This window comes from Miniopterus schreibersii (assembly GCF_964146895.1).
Source record: "Miniopterus schreibersii genome assembly, chromosome: 1".
Lineage (NCBI taxonomy): Eukaryota > Metazoa > Chordata > Mammalia > Chiroptera > Miniopteridae > Miniopterus > Miniopterus schreibersii.
Window position 1 is genome coordinate 106,088,545 of NC_138101.1, and position 24,658 is coordinate 106,113,202.

Here is a 24,658-nt window from a genome sequence, read left to right on the forward strand (position 1 = left end):
ACCTGCATTAATTTTCTGTTGCTCTATAACAACTTACCACAAACTAAGCAGCTTAAAACAATACCCATTAGTATTTTCCAGTTTCTGTAGGTAAGAAGTCCAGGCATGGAATAATTGGTTCTCTACTCAGGATCTCAAAAGACTAAAATGAAGATATCAGCCAGAAGGAAGAAGAAAAAAGATGTCAGCCACGTCTGTGGTCTCACCTGGACTTAAAAGTCCTCTTCCAAGTTTGTTCAGGCTGTTGGAAGAATTTAGTTCCTTGCAATTACAGGACTGATTCCCCATTTTTTCTTGCTACCTGTTAGCAAGGCCCTGTCAATGTAAGAAATGTTCAAAACTGTAGAGAATTTTTATGCATTTATTTGAGCTAAAGTGTTGACAATTGCCAAGAAGCAAAAATCTCAATGGACTGAGACAATGCTCTGGAAAATGGCAGTTTTGCACCTTATTTTAAACATTACAATAAAAAGAGAAGACCTAAATGGGTTACGTGAAATCCATTGGTTATATATTAAGGAGGCTGGAGAAAGCAAAGCAGGGAAGGAGGGAGCCTCTGGAATTGGATAAAAAGTAAAATGATTGACACATACCTCTTTTACATAGATGGGTACATGATAGTTACAACAGTCAACAATTATCATGATAATAATAACAATGAGGGGATTTGTGGCCTCTGCCCTGGTGCCATGACTGTGCTTTGAAGGGTCTGGAAAATGGAAATTATTTTGTTATTGCAAAGACCAGTTTATCAAATATGTTATCCTAGATGCAAAAAGAAAACAGACAGGCTTAGTTAAGGTAAAGATTGACCTTTGTTAGGAAAAAATATTGCTTTAGGACATGACTACCCTCCATGAACCACTTTTAGTTTAAAAGTTTTAGACCATGTTTTGTGGTACTTTAGATCTCTGAGTTTGTAAGGCTGCCACTCAGGCACTGTTTCTCTCTCCCCCTTTCTCTTCCTTCTTCTTTCTGAAATCAATAAAAACACATTTTTAAAAAAGAATACACTTGGCATAAAGCACAAGTGGGCAACCCAGCTAGTATGAGTGCCCTGCCTGGGAAGGGTTCAAGGGTTTTACACTTTTCCCCCTTATAAGTTTCAAAGTTTCCCTGCCTGTTAGACTAGATTTCAAGGTCCTCCTTTTACATTGTTGCAGCTTTCCCCAGAATTTATGAGAACATTTGGTGTTCTCATAAATTCTGGGGAATTTATCTTGGCAAATCCCAAGACTGCTGACTTCTTTGTTCAGGGGGTGAGGTAAATTTCCCCTTTTCTCCTCTTTGCCTCCTCCTGCCCTAATAGCTCTTTCCTGCCTAACATTCCCTCCTCAAGTGATACCATCCAAATGCTTTTGCGGTTTTTGTTATTGGTCCCCCAGACTTCACCTGTCCTTGGGTTTAGGTGGCACAAGTGGCATTAATTGGGTCTTTGTTCTCCATTTTCCCAGGCCAAGGTGATTTAAGTTATGTATTCTCTGGTTAGGGAAGAGAGGTATAAACCATTTGCTCTCAAGTGTCCTTGGTTGGGGAAGATAAGCTCTTGTGACTCACAAACTGGCCGTAAGGTGCCCAAACTATTTGGCCTTGTTTAATTTTCTTGTCTCAGTTTCCCCATTCCACTTGCCCAGGAATTCTCCTAGCTTCTTACTATCCTTCCACAATATTATCAGAGGCTTTCTTAACCTCAGGCAGTTATTTTGCCTATAATGTCAGTATTACACCATATTCCTGTGGTAGTTAATGTAAACTTGGTGTTATTACAGTAAAAATCATTTAGTATAACAGAAGAATTTTCTAACCCTTCCCAATGAAAACTCCCTTTTCTCATATACCATATATTGCTATTTGTTGGGGTAGATACAATAGGCCAGGATTGGGTGGATTAAGTATTTCATATAAATTGGGGGAATAACCATTTACTTTTTAAATTTTCACAATCAGATAGTGAGGTGGGTTGCCATTGTTTATTATTTTTAAATATGGCCAGTCTACTTCCCATTGGAAATAATCTAGTGTTATTGAGGATGGTCCCTTTGCCAGCCATTGAACTACTGAGAATTTAAGCTTAGGATCTAATTGAGGTTCCTGGGCTTTTAAGACACAACATTGTAGGTTGCATTTCCCATCCAAAAATTTTCAAAATCCAAGGGAACCATATGAGTCCCATAAATATCTGGCCTGGGCTTCTGCACCCATTACTGCACCCACTGTTTCATATCTACTTCAGGTTCCATTTGCATTAGCATAGACAATAGGCCATGTTGAGTTAGGGTACAGGCACATTCCCATTGCTGGGTTTTCTTTCCCATTGTGCATGAATTTTTCTAGTCTGTCAAGTCTGTTCTATCCTTTGAGCTAAGGCCTCATGGTCTTTCTATGCTGCTTCCCACCCTTTTCCTTCTTCTTAAAACAGTACCCCTCTATATGACCTATTTTATTTTATTTTTTTAAAAAGATTCTTTAAATTAAAAAAAAAAAATCTTTATTGATTTCAGAGAGAGGACAGGAGAGGAAGAGAGAGATAGAAACATCAATGATAAGAGAGTCATTGATTGAGCCCACAACCTGGGCATGTGCCCTGACCGGGAATCCAACCCCGATCGCCTGGATCCTAGGTCGCCAGGCCGGGCTTTTTTGTTGACTTTTAGAGAGAGAGGGAGGGAGAGAGAGACAAAGGGGGGGGGGGAAGCATTGATGTGAGAGCAGAACATTACTTGGCTGCCTCTTGCACACCTCTGCCTGGGGATCGAGCCTGCAACCTGGGCATATGCCCTGACTGGGAATCAAACCAACAACAGATGATGTCCAGCCAACTGAGCCACACCGGCCAGGGCTATATGACCTATTTTTAGATAAAGAGATTTTCTAGACTCTTTAGATAAAGATCTTTTTCATAAACTACACATTCAGCGTGGCCCAGAATACCAAGGCCAGCCCCTAATCTTCTAAGCATTTCTCTTTTATTTCTTTTAGAGGGCCAATGTTGCCCAACCGGTGTGGCTCAGTGGTTGAGCGTCTACCCATGAACCAGGAGATCACAGTTCAATTCCCAGTCAGGGTACATGCCTGGGTTGTGGGCTCCATCCACAGAAAGGGGTGTGCAGGATGACTCTTTCATCATTGATGTTTCTATCTCTTTCTGCCTCTCCCTTCCTCTCTCTGAAATTAATAAAAAACGTATTTAAAAAAATAATAGAGGGCCAATGTTGTTGGATCCACCAGGAATGTTGTTGCCATGAAGTAGCTATGGCTTGGAAGCAGTTAGGATATACTGAATGGGCCCCAAAAGATTGAGTGTCCCATACTATAGTTAAATGTGTAGAGGTAACCCCAAAATGAGCTAGAATTTGAGTATTCCATAAGTGTTCAGGAAGCAAGCAGGGTGGGGTAGTTACAGACATATCTACCCAGCAAATAATCCCGGTAATTTCTGAAATGTGAACCCACTAATTTTTTCTTCTTCTTGTTTCACAGACATCCAGCCACAAGAACATGGCTGGTGAGTCCAAGGACAAGACACACTATGACAGACAAGGCAGGTTGCTGCAAGCTTTTTTGATGATATCCAGGTTCTTTTCTTAGCTTTTTATCATCCATTCCTATAGTTATACGATACTTATCTAGATTAGATTCATATATAATTCTGCCAGAGGAATTATCAGGGAGATATTCTTGGAGGTATTTTCCCAAGATGGGTCTTTTATAATAGGTATATATATTTTAAAAAATGTACCAAAGCTTATATTAATAGTAGATGAAGACCAATGTGTGGCCAACAAAGCATTAACTTCATTATCATAACTGGTAATCAGAATATCATTGTCTAGTAGGTGGGAAAGTTTAGCAGGTACCCAAGTTAAATTTTTTACATCTAATAAAGGAGGGGGTCTGGGTTTCCACTAGGAAACCATAAGGGGGATAATAATATAAAAATCATTTTATGTATATGCAATCAATAACAATTATGTGGTATAAGGACAAGGCTTGAATAGCATCAATTTGTGAGCATGCAGGCCTTGTTGATGTCTTAGTATAGCTGTCTGCCATTGTTGTTGGAAGTTTCTCATCCTTGAAAAGTGTTTGATCTCTGCTATAGACGGAGGTGAGTGTCAGAGACAGGAGTATATATCCATTTGCAGTCAGGTGCATTTTTAAAATGAGAAATGTGAATCCATGAGTTAACTCCTTTGAGTTTGGCTGCACATGAGTTAGTAATACCTGGTAAGGTCTCCTCCAATGAGGTTGAAGAGAGTCTTTTATTTGATGTCTTTTCCAATAGACCAATTTTCCTGGCTGTAAGCCATGATCTTTGAAATCTTTGTCGCTAAGGAATGAATTGGTTACTAATTTATAGATTTCTTTTAGCTGGTTAATAAGTCCTTGACAATAATATGGAATCTCTCCTTTTAGCATAAGTGGTTGATATGCCTCTTTATCCACATGCATAGGGAGGCCAGTGACTATTTCATAAGGAGAAAGTTCATGTTTACCAAAAGGAGTAGATCTCAGGATGTACTATAGGGAAAGCTTCTGTCCAAGGGAGATGAAAAGCTTCTTAAATTTTGGCTAGTTGAATTTTGACTCGTATCACTGATTCCACCAATCCAGAGGACTGGGGGTGATAGGCACAATGAAAATGGTGCAGAACAGGCCAAATGTTACAGATGGATTTTATTATTTGCCCAGTGAAATGAGTCCCTCGGTCACTATGTAACTCAGAGGGAATTATTTTTTCTAATAGCAATTTACTAAATGTTAAGGCTGTTGCTCTCATTGCTCTCCTGCAAGGGAATGCTTCAACCCAGTAAGAAAACATAAATCATAACTAATATATATTTGTATCCCTAAAATGGTAGCATTTGAATATAGTCCAATTACCATATCTCGAATGAACCTAAAGGATGTGGGAAATGCCCTTGGGATCCATGGAGTTGTTTTCCTAGGTTATATTTGGGACAGATAGAACAACTGCTGTGTACTTTATGAGCTACAGTAAGAGGTTTCCAGAAATATTGCTTACTCCATGAAATCATCTTTTTGGGACCCCAATGTATTAGCTCATGTACATGTTGGAGTGTAGGGAGGGCCCCTATAGGTAAAATAGATTTCTGATTGGGTCCAAGCCATATCTCTTTGTCTAGGTCAAAGTTGCCCCCCTTTTAAAAAAATTTTAAAAAACATAAATTTTTTTAAAATTGATTTTTAGAGAGAGGAAGAGGGGGAGAGAGAGAGAAACATTGATGTGAGAGAGAAACATAGATCGATTGCCTCCCACATCTGCCCTGACTGCAACCTGGGCATGTGCCCTGACCAGGAATCAACCTGCCACCTTTTGGTATATGGGGTGATGCTCCAACCAACTGAGCCACACTGGCCAGGGCAAAGGTTTCCCTTTTTTTTGTTGCCATATTCTCTTTTCTTCTTCCATAGCTATCTGTTGAAACTGTAAAAGATAGTTTTTTATCGATTTAATAGAAAACAAAGAACATTCTCAGGTGGTCTGGAAAACTTGACTGTTCAATACCTCCTGCCTAACTGCAGCATCAGTAAAATTATTTCCTTTTGGTTCCATGGTGGTAATTTTAAAGTGTCCTGAAAATTTGATAAATTGCCAATTGTTTTGGTTGCTGTATGGCACCTAATAATTCCACAGCCAGTTTTCCATTTTTCTATGGGCTGCCCTGAGGAAGTTAAGAAGCCTTCCTGCTTCCATAACATTCCAAAGTCCTGAGCTACACCAAATGCATAGCAATGATTAATGTCAATATTGGCTACTTGATCTTTGGCCAATTGACAAGCCCCAGTTAGAACAATTAGTTCAGCTTGCTGGACAGATTCTATTTCAGGTAGATAAGAACTTTCGATTATGTTCACCATGGAAGTTACTGCATATACAGCTCAGAAATGTCCATGTTCATTCACATAAGATCCATCTGTAAACCAAATTAAGTCGGCATTATCAATAGCAGTTTTCTGTAAATCATTCCTAGGAATAAGAAGGTGGTCAGTAAGCAAAACACAATTGTGGATGTCTTCATCCTATAAAGAGGGTAACAAAATTGCAGGGTTAAGGTGATTACACCAAATTAAAGTAATATTAGATGCAGAGAGCAGGAGTACTTCATAAGAAGCCAATTGACTGACAAAGAAGTGTTGAATGTGAGCAGAATTCAGTAAAAATTCAATAGAATGAGGAACATAAATAGTTAAAGGAGAGCCCATAACTATCTCTTCTGTTTGTTTACATAACGTGTCTGTAGCAGAGATGGCCCTCATACAGGGAGGGAGGCCGTTTTGCTACTGAGTCTTGTTGCTAATTATAATATCCTGTTGGTCTATGATGATCTCCATGTTTCTGAATTAGAACTCCTAAAACATTTCCTTTATTTTTATGTGTGAAAGGAAGAAGGGAAGTTTATAATTAGGATGTCCCAAAGCAGGAGCTTTAGATAAGACTTCCTTTAGAGCTTCTACAGCTTGTTTTTATTCAGGGTTCCATTGAATTGGTTAGGTTGATCTGACTTTAATCAGGCATATAGAGGCTGGGCTATTTTATTTTTTCAATCTTCACCTGAGGATATGTTTATTGATTTTTAGAGAGAGGAAGGGAGAGGAGAGTGGGGAACATCGATGTGAGAGAGAAAGATCAACTGGTTGTCTCCTGTACCCACCTCTACTGGGAATCGAACCTGCAAGCTAGGTATGTGCCCTGACCAGGAATCAAACCTGCAACCTTTTTGGTGTACAGGACAATGCTCCAACCAACTGAGTGTAGGGCTATACTGGGCTATTAATGACAAAATTTGGAACCCAATTTCAACAATATCCAGTCAAACCCAGGAATCCTCTAAGTTGCTTTTTCTTTTTGGAAAATGAAAATATAGGAGTCCTCTGAATCTTTCAGGGTTAACTAGTAGCCCATCTTTAGATATGAGATGGCCAAGGTATTTTACTTGAGGTAAGCAAAATCGAAGCTTATCTTTTGAGACTTTATGTCCTGTTATAGCTAGCTGTTGCAATAGGTAAATTGTGCCTTTTGGGAGTCTAGTAATGTCTTAGAGCATAAAAATAAGTCACCCACATATTGTATTAGAGTGGAATCTCTAGGAAATTTAACATAATTTAAATCAGCTTTTAATGTCTGGGAGAAATAGATGGGACTTTCTGTATATCCCTGGGGCATTACAGTCCAAGTAAATTGACAGTCTTCCCAGGTGAAGGCAAAGAGATATTGACTGTCTTTTTCTACTGGAATGCTGAAAAAGGCACTACATAAATCTATTACTGAAAAATATTGGCAGTCCACAGGAATGGCTGATAATAAGGTATATGGATTTGGAAACACAAGATGTCTGGGGATAACTATCTTATTTATAGCTCGGAGATCCTGTGCAAATCTCCATCCTTTTCCATCTGGTTTCTTTACTGGAGTGATAGGAAAATTACAGGGGTTTGTATGTGGAATTATAAGTCCCCTTTGTAAGTAATCTTGTATAATGGGCTTAATTCCAGCTAGTGCATCAGGTCTTAAAGGATATTGGCAAATACTAGGTAGATGCTATTATCAATAGTTATTTCTTTTTCTTAAATCCTCACCCAACAATATTTTTTCATCGTTTTTTAGACAGAGTGGACGGGAGGGAAGGAGAGGGAGGGAGAGAGAGGGAGAGAGAGAGAGAGAAATATTGATGTGAGAGAGACACATCGATTGATTACCTCCCACAGGAGCCCTGATTAGGGCCAGGGATTGAACCCACAACCCTTCAGTGTGTGGGCAGACACTCTAACCATTGAGCCACACTGGCCAGGGCATCAATAGTTATTTTAATAAAAGTGGCTGACTTGATCTTGCCAATATCTGTACTGGAAAGGGCCCAAAGCTGCATTGGAACTTCCTGCAACAAGCATTCAGTTTCAAGATTATTTTCCTTTTGTGGAAAATCATCATTTTCCCAGTTGGTTCAGTATCTGATTCATTTAGTTCTAAATACATTTCACCCTTCCAGGAAAAGAATTAGTAGGCATCATGAGTTTCAAGAAAATCTCTTCCTATCAGGTGAATTAGGGCCAATTTGACCAATAAAAATATATATTGCCCCATAACATTCCCTCGTTGAAAGGGACAGGTTCTGATTTTAAAACAGTCATTGGTTGGTTAGATACCCCTACCATTTGTACAAAATCAGCTTTACTCCGAGGAAGAGGACAACTTAGTTGAGTAGGGTTAAAGATGGATCAAGTAGCCCCAGTATCTACAAGGGCCTTAATAATTTCCTCTTTTATGGTAATTTCAGTTTCTTCTAAAGTATTAGTAAGGAGAAGGGGGAAAGCCCTTTCATAGTCCTCAGAGTAGCCCTATGCTTGCTTTGTTTGTTTTCTCTTTGTAAATCCATTTTAGTTTTCTACAATTTTTTTTTATAGCGATCTGGCTTTTTACAGTAAAAACAAACTCCTTTCTCCCTTTGTCTAAGAGACCTTTGGGTAGATCTGACTTGATTGCTTAATTGTTGGAGCTGTAAGTTTATAATTTTGGCAACTTTATCTTTTTCTCTCCTTTGGATGGTTTTAGATGGTTGATCAGGCAGAATGTGTGTTGCCTGCCAGTTTAATTTATGTTATTTGATCAAAGTTACAAGCTCTTTATTTAGACCTTCTAAACATGTCAAATTTAGTAAGGGATAATTTTGATGATCCTTAAAATTGTGTGGAACAGATCTGAGTATTATTTGAAAGTTGTTTTTTTGTTAATCCTCGCCCTAGGATATTTTTGCATTGCTTTTTAGAGAGAGTGGAAGGGAGGGAGGGGGAGAGAGAAAGTGAGAGAGAAACATCGATGTAAGAGAGAGACACATCGATTCGTTGCCACTGCGCTCGCCCTGACTGGGGCAGGGATGAACCTGAAACCCAGGTACATGCCCTTAACTGGGAATCAAACCTGTGGCCCTTTGTTGCGCAGGCTGACACTCTAACCAGTTAGCTACACTGGCCAGGGCTGAAAGTTTTTTTCCAAAACTTTCAAAGAAATCAAGGATTTGTTCATCAGGCTCTCTTTTACATTGTTGGGTCTTGGTCCAGTCCATTTTCCTGGGGAAAAATCTCAGGTATGGCTTGGTAAAGCCAGTTAACTAATTCCCTGAATAATTCCTGGTTGTCTCTCTCTGTTTTAAAAAAATCTCTACAGGAGTATGCCAGAAACCTTATTCAGCCATTCTGTTGCCTTCCTTTCATAAACCAGTAGGTGTATTAATTGAAATAAGTCAAAATAGCCAGGATCATATGTTCCAACAATTGAATCAAATTCCTTTGCAAACTCAGCAGGGTCCTGGAGAGGGTCAGGGAAATCTTTAGTTAGATTTTTTAAGTTTTGTTCTAGTCTAAGGAGCATATTCAATCACAAGTTTCACTCTACCTGAGACAGGCTTTTGCCTGAAGGGTGTTGCTAGCATTCCTGGATTATCCTTGTCTGAATTTCTATTTTCACTTTCCGCTCGGTCAATAGGGAGTGGTAGTGGAGGAGATATAGAAGGAGAAGGAAGAAACTCAGGGGAGAGCAAGTCTGTAAAAGGAAGCTCAGAGAGCAAAGGATATAGTGGAGAAGCTGTTGAAGCAGGATGAATGGGTGTTGGCATTTATTGGCTTCAGAAGCCTTCTTTAGTTCAGAGGCAGTTTCTAAATTTTTCTTATTAATTCCCTTTAGGAAAGATAATTTATCTGAGCCTCTTCTAGAAGCTTCTAATTTCCAATCAAGATAAGCTTCCATTCATTCAATTTACTTTTAGATCTGACTTTTTCTAATTGAGCACACAGAAAAATCAATTTAGAAGAGTCAAAAGTTTCCCACTTTGGCCATTTCAAGTTGACATTTTTAGTTAGATTTCCCCATTTCTTTCTTTCTTTTTTTTTTTTTAATGTTTTTATTGATTAGAGAGAGAGAAGAAGGGAGAGAGAGAAACAGAGAAATATTGATGAGAGAGGAACATTGATCGGTTGTCTCCTGCACACCCTTCACTGGGGATTGAGCCTGAAATCTGGGCATGTGCCCTGACTGGGAATTGAACCTGAAACCTCTTGATGCATGGGACAATGCTCAAGTAACTAATCCACACCAGCCAGGACAAATTTTCCCATTTCTGTAGATATTTGCAAGTTGAGATTCTGTATGAATATACCTATAACCTGCAGGAGTATTAATGGAGGGCTGGTATTCTTGGGATTCATTGACCTTTGAGACATGAATTCCCATTTTAATTTTAGTCTTTCTTTGAATATCTGCAGAGTTGGAACACATTTTCTAGGGATATTGTTTAGTGAGTCAAAGTGTGATGCTTATGGTACTCAGGGCTCTCAGTCCCTGAGTACCATCAACCCTCTCACATGCCTCGGTTTCTTTCCCTGGCTGTCTACTACAGCTGTGAGTACTCAGAGTGCTAACTGACCAACCTTTATTTTATTATTTTTATTTATTATTATTATTTTTTAGTACTCACTGGAGGCTATGCTTATTGATTTTAGAGAGAGGGGAATGGAGGTAGAGAGAGAGAAACATTGATGTGCAATAGAAACATCAATTTGTTGCTCCCCATATGCACCCGGACTGGGGATTGAATCCTCATCCTAGGTACGTGTCCTGTCCAGGTATTGAACCCACAACCTTTTGGTGTATGGGACAATGCTTCAACCAATTGAGCCACCTGGCCAGGGCATAGGTGACCAATCTTTATATGTACATCCTCAGATGAATCAATTGTTTAACTACAGTTGATCTGGAATTCCCTATGGGGCTCCTCCACATTGTGAAGGATGCCCTCTGACACCTCCACAAAAATTCTCCCCCCCCCCCCCCCAAAGATTCTTAGCCACCTAAGAATACCTGAGATTTGGGCTGGAGGAAGTACCACTTGTGTTTGGACTGAATGGGTTCAGGCTCTCATTTCAGCAAAGTTTTATTTAAACTCACAGTTAAGTAATTCCAATTGAAAAGACAAAATTAAAATCATCCGCCTGTCTTAACTCCTTTATCTCTATCTCTAGAGTTTTTAAAAAATATATACCTTTATTGATTTCAGAGATAGGAAAGGAGAGGGAGAGAGAGATACATCAATGATGAGAGAGTCATTGATCAGCTGCCTCCTGCAAGCCCCCGACTGGGGATAGAGCCCGCAACCTGGGCATGTGCCCTGACCAGGAATCGAACCCTGATCACCTGGATCCTAGATCGATGCTCAACTGCTGAGCCACGTCCGGCTGGGCTACCTCTAGGATTTTCTAAGAATAGCTCTAATAAAGTCAGACCCTCTACTACAAGCATGGGAAGGTCCTGGATCCCAAGAGACAACTCACACAAGTTCACCCAATGTGGAGGAGAGCTGGTGGGGCTCAATGGGCCCCTGCTGAATCCTAGCACTGGATCCAGGTCTGTGGGGTGGTCCTGGGTGAGCATCTTTGGAATCCTGCTGCCCTAGACCAAGAAATATCAACATAAGAAACATTCAAACCTGTAGAGAATTTTTATAAGCTTATTTGAGCCAAACTGATGACAGTTACAAGGAAGCAAACACTTCAAAGGATTGAGAAAATGCTCCAGAAAATGGCAGTTTTACACCTTATTTTATACCTTACAATCAAAAGAGAAACCTGTAAGTGGGTTACATGAAATCTATTGGTAATAGATTAGGGAGGCAGGAGAAAGCAAAGCTGGGGGTGGTGGACCTCTGGGATTGGATAAAAAGTAAAATGATAGACGCATGCTTCCTTTTAAAAAAAATAAGCTAATATAGATTTCTTTTTTTAAATCCACACCCGAGGATATGTTTATTGAGAGAGGAAGGAAGAGAGGGAGAGAGAGAGAGAGAAACATCAATTGGTTGCCTCTCATACATGCCCCAACCATACATGCCCCAACCATATTTGTCCCAACCAGGGACTGAACCCACAACCTAGGCATGTACCCTAACCAGGAATTGAACCCATGACCTTTTGATATATGGGACAACACTCTAACCAACTGGGCCACACTGGCCAGGGCGGCACATACTTCTTTTACATAGGTGGGTACAGGATAGTTAACAGTCAAAAATTAACATGATAACAATAACAGTAAGGGGCTTTGTGTTCTCCCACTCTGGTGCTGTGCTTGTGCTTTGAGGGCCCAGAAAAAGGGCAGTTGCTTTGTTATTGCAAAGGCATGTTTCAAATAGGCTTACTTAAGGTGAAGATTGACCTAGGGAAAAATATTGCCTTAGGACATGACAGTGTTGGGACACAAGATCTCAAATGTTCCCAGGGGCCATCTCCCCCTCCCTCCCCCCGCTTTAGGAAGGTTTTATTTATTTATTTTAAAATCTTTAAAAATTTTGTCTTTATTGTTTTGTTTTGTTTTTAATAAAATACATCCCTACTGATTCCAGAGAGAGGAAAGGAGAGAGAGAGAGAGAGAGAGAGAGAAACATCAATGATGAGAGAGTCACCGATCTGCTGTCCCCTGCACGCCCCCGACTGGGAATTGAGCCCGCAACCTGGGCATGTGCCCTGACGAGGAATCAAACCCCGGTCTCCCGGACCCCAGGTCGACGCTCAGCCGCTGAGCCACGCCCAGCCGGGCTATCTTTATTGTTGAAAGTATTACAGATGTCCTTTCCCCCCACCCGTTGATCCCCTCCACCCCACCAGGGGCCATCTTTTAATTCAGCCTACCACATCACTGTGCAAAGAGGGGGGGCCTACTTGTTCCCAGATTGCCTCCAGTTGTGCCCCTATACCCCAGTCCATTCTGTTGCTTCTGGTAGGTGCTCCTTTCTGGATGGATTTAAACCAGATATCCTAGCCCTTGCCGAAGGCCATCAGGGTCCTTTATATCTTTTTACCATTTTCTGTCCCTCTGGAGAAGCAGCAACTGGACTTTTAGTGCCTCAAGTATGACATCATTGCCAGTTGATCAGCCTATCAGCTTCCTGCTGTAACCAGAGCTTTCATCCTGGAAGAGTTGTGATAAGGCATTTCCCATGATGTGTGCAAAAGGGAGGCATGATGTTTTTAAGGAGTCTTTGAGGACAAAGACACTGTTCCACCATTTGAATGTCTAGTAAAGGGAAGTGTACATTCAAAAAAAGCTCTATTTTCTTTGGTGGGAATGAAGCATGCCTTGGGTAAAAAAATGACTCCTGCCACTTTAAGGCTGAAAGGGCCCTTAAAGCCATTAGTCTGAGTGATCTCACATTGTTTTCATTTCCTTAGGTCCCTACTTGAGCACTTCCAATGATGGGGATCACACTACTGTACTAGACTGTTTTGAAAAGGGGATTAACAAGAAAAGGCACTTGAGAGAATGACATTCTTGCTGCTGTTGAATTATAGCTCTGCCATATGCCATTAAGTAAGTTACTCATATTTCCTGAACCACAGCTTCCTCATCTCTAAAATGGTAATAATAAGGGAACCACAGCTCCCTCATCTCTAAAATGGGAATAATAAGGGAACCTACCTAATAGGTTAATGGCATGATTGCATAAGATAATGTGTGTAAAACACTGTTTCCTCGCTGGCACACAGTAAGGACTCAATACTGTAGAAAAAGTATGCTCCTGTTGTAAATTATAGAAGTTCTTTTTCCAGAGCAAGGCAGGTTGTGACATGAGTGTCAATGGATGTGGGTTGACAAATATATCACATGGATCACCTGAGAGTCAGGGAGAAGGGGTAGCAGAAGGAAGCAGCCTTCAAAGGTGATCTTGTGGGGCTGCCATCCAATAGGGGTGGGAGGGCTTTCTTTCTTTCTTTCTTTCTTTCTTTCTTTCTTTCTTTCTTTCTTTCTTTCTTTCTTTCTTTCTTTCTTTCTTTCTTTCTTTCTCTCTCTCTCTCTCTCTCTCTCTCTCTCTCTCTCTCTCTCTCTCTCTTTCTTTCTTTCTTTCTTTCTCTTTCTTTCTTCTTTTTTTCTTCTTTCCCTTCCTTCCTTCCTTCTTTCTTCTCCTTATCTTTTACTATGTAATTTCCTAAATTATTACTTTTTAAATCCAAGGATATGTGTTTTTTTGTTTGTTTTTTTTTAAATTGATTTTAGAGAGAGGAAGGGAGAGAGAGACACACACAGAGAGAGAAACATCGATGTGAGAGAGAAACATTGTTCAGTTGCCCTCTGTATACACCCCTACCAGGGACCGATCCCCCAACTTAGGTATGTGCCTTGACTGGGAATTGAACCCACAACCCTTTTGGTGTAGGGGATGATGGGACGATTGCCGGAGCCCGCCGGCAGAGTCGAACAGTCCTGAGGAAGGGGTGAGGATGGAGAAAAGACAGACACAAAAAAGATGGGATCGGGAGGACTGCAGCCCGTGACTGCTGCAGCCCCGAGTTTATTTTCTCAGCTCATTATATACAGGCACTGTTGACTTTACTGAATAGCACCGCTCTCCACACTCCTTCAAGGCCATTTGGATGCTCTTTCAGAGTAAACACTCTGCCACCTGCAGGAGCTCAGACCTTGGTAACTATCTTTATCTCAGCTTCTAATGGGAACTTTTGGGGAGGATTGAGTCCTTGGCTTGGTATGTGGCTTGACTGTCCCTTAACCCTTCAGGCCCGGGCCAGCTTCCTAATTAGCCTTTCTAGAATTTATGGCCGCAAGCTAAATTAGTATCGCCTTGGTGCCTCAAGGTCTGGGTCAGGGAGCAGGAGAGCACATCTGCAGCTCACCCAGGCAGCTCCTCTGTGCCTGGGGCCACAGCGGCTCCCCACAGACGATGCTCCAACCAACCAAGCCACACTGGCCAGGCCTAAATTACTAGTGTTATGATCAGAAGATTATTAAAGGGTATACTTTTTATTGAGATATAACTCACCATAAAATATATCCTTTAGATGTGTACAATTCAGTGGTTTTTAGTATATTAACTATGTTGTATAACCATTATCACTATCTAATTCTTGAGCATTTTCATCACCCAAAAAAGAAACCCCATACTCAGTGGCACCCACCAACCCTAGGTAACTACTATGGATTTGGTTATTCTGGACATTTCATATAAATAGAATCATATGACATGTGTTCTGGTATATTTCTTTCTTTCTTTCTTTCTTTCTTTCTTTCTTTCTTTCTTTCTTTCTTTCTTTCTTTCTTTCTTCTTTCTTTCTTCTTTCTTTCTTTCTTTCTTTCTTTCTTTCTTTCTTTCTTTTTTTTTGCCATTTTAAATATATATTTTTTAATTTAATTTTTGTTTAAAATATTACAGATGTCCCTTTTTCTCCCCAATGACCTGCTCCACCCCATCCCTTCCCCCTCCCCTGTCCTTCTCCCCACCATTGTGTCCTTGGGTTGTGCATATATGCTTATAAATTCTTTGGTTACTTTCTCCCCCTCGACCCACCCACCCTTCTCCCTCCCTCTGACATTCTTCAGTCTCATCTATGCTTCCTTGTCATTGAATCTATTCTGTTCATCAGTTTATTAAGTTCTTTAGATTCCACGTATAAGCGAGATCATGTGATATTTGCCTTTAGCTGCATGGCTTATTTCACTTAGCATAATATTCTCCAAGTCCATCCATACTGTCCCAAAGGGTATGAGATTCTCCTTCTTTACAGCTGCGTAATATTCCATGGTGTAAATGTCCCACAGCTTTTTTATCCACTCATCTACTGATGGGCAATTAGGTTGTTTCCAGATCTTAGCTATTGTAAACTGTGCTGCTATGAACATCAGGGTACATATATTCTTCCTGATTAATGTTTTAGAATTCTTAGGATACAATCCTAGGAGTGGAGTCACTGGGTCAAACGGCGGCTCCATTTCTAATTTTTTGAGGAACCTCCATACTGTTTTCCATAGTGGTTGCACCAGTCTGCATTCCCACCAGCAGTGTACTAGGGTTCCCCTTTCTCCACATCCTCCCCAGCACATGTCGTTTGTTGATTTGTTGATGGCAGGCATTCTGACAGGTGGGAAGTGATACCTCACTGTGGTTTTAATTTGCATCTCTCTGATGATTAGCAACGTTGAGCATTTTCTCCTGTCTCTTGGCCATCCATATGTCCTCTTTGGAGAAGTGTCTATTTAAGTCCTTTGCCCATTTCTTAATTGGGTGGTTTGTCTTCCTCTTGCTGAGTACTATGAGTTCTTTGTACTCTTTGGAAATTAGCCCCTTATCAGATACATCCTTGGCAAATACGTTTTCCCATACCATGGGATTCCTTTGAATTTTGAGGCTGTTTTCTTTTGCTGTGCAGAAGCTTTTTAGTTTGATGTAGTCCCATATGTTTATTTTTTCTTTTGTTTCTCTTGCCCTAGGAGATGTATCAGTGAAAAGTCTACTACGTGGGATGTCTGTGACTTTACTGCCTATGTTTTCTCCAAGGATTTTTATGGTTTCGTGACTTACATTTAAGTCTTTTATCCATTTTGAGTTTATTTCTGTGTATGGTGAAAATTGGTGGTCGAGTTTCATTCTTTTGCATGTATCTGTCCAATTTTCCCATCACCACTTATTGAAGAGACTGTCTTTACTCCATTGGATAATCTTGCCTCCTTTGTCAAATGGCGTGGGTCTATTTCTAGGGTTTCTATTCTGTTCCACTGATCTATATGCCTGTTGTTGTACCAATACCAGGCCGTTTTGATTACAGTGGCTTTGTAATACAGTTTGAAGTCTGGTAAAGTGATCCCTCCCACTCTGTTCTTTTTTCTCAAGATGGCTGCAGCTATTTGGGGTCTTTTTTGGTTCCATATAAATTTTCGAAATGTGTGTTCTAGGTCTGTGAAATATGCTGTTGGTATTTTAGTAGAAATTGCATTAAATTTATAAATTGCTTTGGGTAGTATGGACATTTTAATGATATTAATTCTTCCAGTCCATGAGCATGGTATATTCTTCCACTTGTTTAAATCTTCCTCTATTTCTTTTTTCAGTGTCACGTAGTTTTCCGAGTACAGGTCTTTTAAGTCCTTGGATAAGTTTATTCCTAGGTATCTTATTTTTTTAGTTGTAGTGGTAAATGGTATTGCTTTTTTAGTTTCTCTCTCTGAAAGTTCATTGTTGGTGTATAAGAATGCCATTGATTCCCGGATGTTGATTTTGTATCCAGCTACCTTGCCAAATTTGTTTATCAAATCTAGTAGTACTTTGATGGAATCTTTAGGATTTTCTATGTAGAGTATCATGTCTTCTGCAAATAATGACAGTTTTACTTCCTCCTTTCCAATTTGGATACCTTTTATGTTTTCTTCCTGTCTGATGGGTATGGCAAGGACTTCCAGTACTATGTTGAATAAAAGTGGTGAAAGTGTACATCCCTGTCCTGTCCCGGTTTTTAATGGAAATGGTTTTAGTTTTTTCCCATTGAGTATGATGGTGGCTGTAGGTCTGTCATATATGGCCTTTATTATCTTGAGGTATGATCCCTCTATTCCCACTTTGCTGAGAGTTTTTATCAGAAATGGGTGCTGGATTTTGTCGAATGCTTTTTCTGTGTCTATTGATATGATCATATGATTTTTGTCCTTCATTTTGTTTATGTGGTGTATCACATTTATTGATTTGTGGATGTTGTACCATCCTTGCATCCCCGGAATAAATCCCACTTGGTCATGATGTATGATCTTTTTAATATATTGCTGGATCCAGTTTGCTAGTATTTTAGTGAGGATTTTAGTATTTATGTTCATCAGGGATATTGGCCTGTAATTTTCTTTCTTTGTAGTATCTTTATCTGGTTTTGGGATTAGGGTGATGCTGGCCTTATAAAAAGAGTTTGGGAGTTTTCCCTCCTCTTGAATTTTCTGGAATAGTTTGAATAGAATAGGTGTTAATTCTTCTTTGAATGTTTGGTAAAACTCGCCTGTAAATCCATCTGGTCCAGGACTTGTGTTTGCTGGGAGTTTTTTGATTACTGCTTTAATTTCATTAGTTGTTATCTGCCTATTCAGGTTTTCTGCCTCTTCTTGATTCAGCTTTGGAAGGTTGTATGCTTCTAGGAATTTGTCCATTTCCCCCATGTTGTCCAATTTGTTGGCATATAGTTGCTCATAATATTTTCTTACAATCCTTTGTATTTCTGTTGGGTCAGTTGTTATATTGCCTCTTTCATTTCTGATTTTATTTATTTTGGTCCTCTCTCTTTGTTTCTTAGTGAGTCTGGCTAAAGGTGCATCAATCTTATTCACCTTTTCAAAGAACTAGCTCTTGGTTTCATTGATTTTTTTGTATTGTTTTTTTAGTCTCTATGTCATTAATCTCTGCTCTGATTTTTATTATTTCCTTCCTTCTACTTCCTCAGGGCTTTTCTTGCTGTTCTCGTTCTAGTTCTTTTAGTTGTTGTGTTAGTTGATTCATTAGATCTTTTTCTTGTTTCATGAGATAGGCCTGTAATGCTATGAATTTTCCTCTCAGGACTGCTTTCGCCGTGTCCCATAGGTTTTGGGCTGTTGTCTGTTCATTTTTGTTACTTTCCATGAAGTGTTTGATTTCTTCCTTGATCTCCTTGGTAACCCATTCATTGTTTAATAGCATGCTATTTAGCCTCCATGTGTTTGAATATTTTTGAGTTTTTTTTATAGTGGTTGATTTCTAGTTCCATGGCATTGTGATCCGAGAAAATGCTTGATATGATTTCAGTCTTCTTATATTTGTAGAGACTTGCTTTGTGCCCTAACATGTGGTCTGTTTTTGAGAATATTCCATGTGCATTTGAGAAGAATGTGTATTCTGCTGCTTTGGGGTGAAGTGTTCTATAAATGTCAATTAAATCCATTAGGTCTAGTGATTCATTTAAGATCTGCATTTCCCTGTTGATTTTTTGTCTTGATGATCTGTCCAATGCTGACAGTGGGGTGTTAAAGTTCCCCACTATGATTGTGTTCCTGTCAATCTCCCCCTTAAAGTCCCCCAAGAAATTTTTTATATATTTAGGTGCTCCTGTATTGGGTGCATAAATGTTTATAAGGGTTATTTCCTCCTGTTGGATTGATCCCTTTAGTAATATGTAGTGACCATCTTTGTCTCTTGTTATGGTCTTTATTTTGAAGTCTGTTTTGTCTGAAATAAGAATTGCTACTCCAGCTTTCTTTTCCTTTCCATTTGCATGGAATATTTTACTCTATCCTTTCACTTTTAGCCTGTGTGAGTCTTTTGCTCTGTGGTGGGTCTCTTGTAGACAGCATATATTTGGGTCCTGTTTTCTTATCCATTCAGCTATCCTTTGTCTTTTGATTGGACCATTTATTCCGTTTACATTTAAGGTTACTATTGATAAGAAGTTATTTAATGCCATTTCCCCCCTTTATGTTGATATACCTTTCTCTCACTATTCCTTCTTTTTCTTAAAGCAGTCCTTTTAGCATTTCTTGCAATGCTGGTTTAGTGGTACTGAACTCCTTTAGCCTTTTTTTTTTTTTTTTTGTCTGGGAAGCTTTTTATTTCACCTTCAAATTTAAATGATAGCCTTGCTGGATAAAGCAATCTTGGTTGCATGTTCTTGCTTTCATTACTTGCAGAACTTCATGCCACTCCCTTCTGGCCTGAAGAGTCTCTGTCAGCCTTATGGGGGTTCCCTTGTAGTTCGCTGCTTGTCTCTCTCTTGCAGCCCTTAATATTTTCTCTTTGTCCTTGACATTTGCCATTTTAATTATGATGTGTCTTGGAGTGGGTCTCTTTGGGTCCCTCTTGTTTGGAACCCTCTGTGCTTCCTGAACTTGTGTGGCTTTCTCCTTCACCAGCCTAGGGAATTATTTCCTCCACCAAGTTCTCTATCCCTTGCTCTCTTTCCTCCCCCTCTGGCACTCCTATAATGTGAATGTTGTTTGGCTTCATGTTGTCCCAAAGTTCCCTTAGACTGTCCTCATGCTTTTTAAGTGTTTCTTCTTTTTGCTGCTCTGACTGTGTGATTTTTTCTACCTTGTCTTCTAAGTCACTTATTCTATCCTCTGCTTCATTGAGCCTGCTTTTAATTCCTTCCAGTGCATTCTTGATATCAGATACAGCATTCTTTATCTCTGTTTGAGTTTTATTTATGGTATGTATCTCTTTTTTCATGTTTTCACTCAGGTCCTCGATCTTATCATCTAGTGTATTCTTAAGTTCCTTGAACATCTTCATCATCTATACTCTGAACTCAATTTCTGATAACTTGCATAACTCCATCTCATCAAAGTCTTTTTCTGGTGATGTTTCCTTTTCTTTAATTTGGGGGTTGTTTCTTTGTCTCCCCATTTTGGTAGGTCTTAGTGTTTGTATCTATATATTAGATATATTTGCTTTCCCCAAGTCTTGTGGGATGGGGTTTTGTCTTGTGGGTCCAGTGGAGCCCAGAGGTGTTTTTTCCTTATACTTCTGAGCTCTTTGCTCTAGGTGAGTCCCTTTTGTGCATGTCCCTTTTGTGGTTTCTTTATGTTCTCCTGTTGTGGTTGGGTCTAGATTGTCATTGATCAGTCCTTGGGAGGACCCTCCTCTCAGGTGGTTAACTATGTCTCAGCCCCAACCTCGTCGTGTAAGCTGTTGGACGGGTGCTGGCAAGGCAGGAGAATACACAACTACAATTCCAGGAAACAAGAGATATCTTACAAAATATCTTGACAGTCTCAATGAAAACAACCCACGTGAAAATAGAACTGGGAGAGTGAAGGGAGAACTCACACACACAAAAAAAATGCTTAAAAAAAAGAGAGAAAGAAAAGTAACACTTAGAGAGAGAGAGATGTATATTGTTGTTAATACTGGTGAAAATTTAGAAACTAATAATAAACTAAAATGTAAAAAATAGAGAAGCTACTGGAAGATAACAGAAGCAGAGAAAAGCTTCTGAAAGAAGGGCCAGCAAAAAATTAAGGGAGAGAATAGGAATAGAATAATAGTTGAAAATGAGAAAACAAAAATACAATAAAGAGAATAAGAGAAACTAACAATCGGACAGGAAGACAGAAGGGAGGATAATGAAAGAATGAAAGAAAAGTAGAAAAAGAAAAAAGAAACAGGAAAAAAAAAAAGTTATGCCAATGGATCGAGAGGAGAGAGAACGATAAAGCCCAGGCAGGGAGGGAGTCCAGTAAGAGACTTGGGGCAAACTATAGAGGAAAGCAGTAAACTTGGTTATAATGATAAAGTCCCAGTCGTTAAGCAGGGATATCAAGAAAGTCTTGATATTAGAAGCAAGGATAAAACAAAACAAAGCAAATAACCAAAACAAAACTAAAAACAAGCTAAGCAAGACAAAATTCTTTTATAAAAAAGGGAAAAAAGTTTAGTTAAAAAAATATTTAAAAAAAGATTTTTTTTTAATTATTATAAAATTTAAAAAAGAAGAAAAAACAAATTTTCTCCCCTTTCTCTTCTTCCTAAGGAAAAAAGAGAAAAAATAAACAAACCCACAAACAAAAAACAAAAAAAACCCCAAAACCAAAAAAAACAAAACAAAACCAAACATAAAAACAGAAGAAAAAAAGGTAGTTGATCAGGTGAGTTTCTTCTGGGCAACTTATGTTGTCTGAGGGTCACTGTTTTGTGTGCTGGTTTCAGTTCTTCTCTGAGGTACTTGTGTATCACCCCAATGTGAGGAGCCGTCTAGGTTTGGCTCTGGTGTCCTTAGGTAGATGGTTGATCTGAGGCTCATTGTGGACCACCCCCTCTTGTCAGCTATTTTGCAACCTTGTAGTTGCCTGGTCTTACTCCAGAGTCTTCTGTAGAGTCTTTAGGGTGCAGGGTTGCTACTGTATTTCAGGGTATCACTCCCTTTAGAGGTGTTGCTGTCAGACACTCACTGTGCGGGAGTGTTATAGAAATAGATTTGTATGTGTATTAAAGTCAGGAATATAAATTTGATGTGTGTATTAGATTTGAAATAAGTAACTCCATGTTGTGTGACTGAGTGTAACTGTGATGCCTGCCTGCCGTGATAAGATTAACACTTTGTAGCCCTGGCTTCCAAGCAGGCCCGCGCTCTGTAGGACCCTGATAAGACACACTGAAGACGCACCACACCTTCAACTGAACTGTTAAAAGTAGGAGCTTTTCGGCCGCATCCTTGGATGCTTGTCTGCCCTCTACAGACTTCGTCCCCAACTCCGGGAAAGCTGACCCTGCCTTCCTCTGCCCTGCACCTCTCTGCGAGAGCTTCCAGAGGGCTGCAGTGACTGACGCCATCACAGCCGCACCCCCAGACCTCGTGTGTGTCTTTCAGCGGATCCTCTGGGTGGCCTACTGGTGCCGAGAACCATCGGGAACTGGTAAAGAAACCCTGTGTGATTTGCTTTATGTTTGTGTCTGTCTCCCTTCTTGAAACTTGAATTATTGGCTCGGTCTCATTGAACTAAAGTGTCTCTAGACCCTCATGGTGGTATAGCCACATATTGGGAGTTAGACCACCTGCTTTTACGTCTCCAGAGAAACTGGGACAGGGAGTTAGTCTCTGCTCCACCACCAGCTCCTCAGTCCCTACCCTGTCCTCTGATTCTAGTTCCCCATGCACTGGCCTGCTGCAGCTTCAGATTGATTTCAGCCTGTTGCCTTTTCTATATGGGCAGTTTTGGTAGCCTGGGCTCAGTGAGTTTGATTAAAAACACGTTCTGGTGAGCCCTTTGCCTGCCCAGCCCCCAGCAGGGGTTTTCAGCATTTCCTCCAGTTCCCAAACAACAGTCCCTGAGAGTCTCATTCTTGTAAAGTCCTCCTGTGAGCTGCTCTCCCTTCCTCCTCAGGACTGTGCCCTGGGGGGGTGTCTGGGGCCTCAGTGAGCGGGACCCACCCCTTTCCTGTTGGGGGCGGTGCTCCCAGCTGAAGGAGAGGCCAGCAGGCTCCGCCCCTCCCTGCTCAGCTCTGGTTGGCTGGTCGCACCAGGCCCGCCCCTCAGACCGTCTACTGTGCAGACCCCAATGGCAGCCTCCACTGGTCTGTCCGCACAGTGCACGCGGGGAAGGTGGGAACCAGTTCCGCAATCAAACTTGCAAATGCACTAAGCAACACATAGGCACAAAGTTTCCCCTGCAAGGTCCCGCTGCCTGCGCACCAAGGCACCCAGTGGGAGGGGACCCAAAGTTAGCTCCACGCAGCTCCCCACACCGCTGGTCTCAGCAAAGCTGGAGCGGCTTCACGCGACACTACGGCACCCCTCAGGGCTGGTCACAGATCCCAGCCTCTTGGCACCAGGAGCTCTGGGTGGGAGGGTTCCTCCTCCCCCATGCCACGCAGATTCAGCGCATTCTGGGGCTCAACACAATGCCTTACAGGGAGGCAGAGGGTCCCCGTGTGTGGCTGCTCAGCGCAGTCCTCTGGTCCCTTACTACTTGGGTGCCACAGACCTTGGGACAGCCTTCCCTATGGTCGGCACCCAGAGCACCAGACACTGGTCACAGCCACCACTAGAGGCTTTGTTTCTAGGAAGGCACCGTCCCCTCCTCATGGACTCACTGCTCCCCTGGGTCCCTCTGCCCTGTGCGCGGGGCGCTCCTTCCCCTCTCATTGCTCCGGGTGTGGGATCCCTGCTTTTGGATGCCGTCCGCACTCCCAAGAGGAGGGAGCTTTGCAGCCTCCAAGCCTCCGGGCTTGGAGCCCAGCACAGGCTTCAGGGGGACCCCCCCTTCTTACGCCTCCCTCTCTTACCGGACTCCATGATGTTTCTTCAGTGCTCCCCACTCGCACTCTGTCCACTCAGGTATGTTTCTCTGGTTTTTTCAAGCTGGTTATGTAGGATTTTAGGAGTAAATCGATTCCGTGGCTGGGCGGGGGGGTGCTCTGCTGCTTCTCACAGGGCCGCCATCTTCCCTCTCTTCTCCTTCAATTTTAAATGATAACTTTGCTGGATAGAGTAGTCTTGGGTTCAGGTCCCCGTTTTTCATTACTTTGAGTACTTCATGCCAATCCCTTTTTGCCTGAAGTGTTTCTGTTGAGAAATCAGCTGACATTCTAATGGATACTCCCTTGTAGGTAACTTTCTGTCTTTCCCTTGCTGCCTTTAAGATCTTTTGTTCATCTTTAATGTTTGTCATTTTGGTTATGAAGTGTCTTGGAGTGGGTCTCTTTGTGTTCATCTTGATTGGAACTCTCTGTACTACCTGAACTTGTGTGACTTTTTCCTTCACCAAGTTAGGGAAGTTTTCTGTCATTATTTCTTTAAACAGGTTCTCTATTCCTTGCTCACTTTCTTCCCCTTATGACATGGGTGTTGTTACATTTCATGTTGTTCCAAAGTTTCCTTAAACTATCCTGCTTTTTAATTCTTTTTTCTTTTTCCTGCTCTAATTGGATGTTTTTTCTACCTTGTCTTCCTAGTCACTGATTCGATCTTCTGCCTAATTTAATCTACTTTTGATTCCTTCCAGTGTATTCTTGATGTCAGATATGCTATTCTTCATTTCCAACTGATTCTTACTTATGGTTTCTATTTCTTGTTTCACCCTGTTGTAGTTTTTACTAAGTTTCTTGAAATTCTCACTAAGTTCCTTGAGCAACTTTATAACAATTACTTTGAACTCTATATCTGATAAATTGCTTACCTCCATTTCATTTAGGCCTTTTTCTGGGGTTTCCTCCTTTTCTTTCATTTGGGGGCTGCTTGTCTCCCCATTTTTGCTGTCCCTTTGTGTTTGTTTCTATGTATTAGATCAAATTTGTATTCCTCCCAGTCTTTGTGGGGTGGCCTTATGTAGTAAGTATTTTATGGGACCCAGTAGTGCAGT

General features: G+C 40.8%; 1 protein-coding gene across 9 annotated transcripts in view; it reads left to right on the top strand.

Moving 5' to 3' along the window:
- Positions 1-24,658, top strand: part of SCAMP5 (secretory carrier membrane protein 5) — a 57,060-nt gene that overhangs the window by 3,741 nt on the left and 28,661 nt on the right. For 2 of the 9 annotated variants that reach the window (XM_081156823.1, XM_081156825.1), the window contains exons 2-3: positions 3,481-3,505; positions 22,037-22,213. In XM_081156823.1, coding sequence (XP_081012949.1) covers positions 3,481-3,505; positions 22,037-22,213 — 202 coding nt within the window. Of the gene's footprint in view, positions 1-3,480; positions 3,506-13,347; positions 13,379-22,036; positions 22,214-23,056; positions 23,635-24,658 lie in introns of those variants that run through there. The other 7 variants (XM_081156824.1, XM_081156821.1, XM_081156829.1 and 4 more) reach the window with 7 other exon arrangements.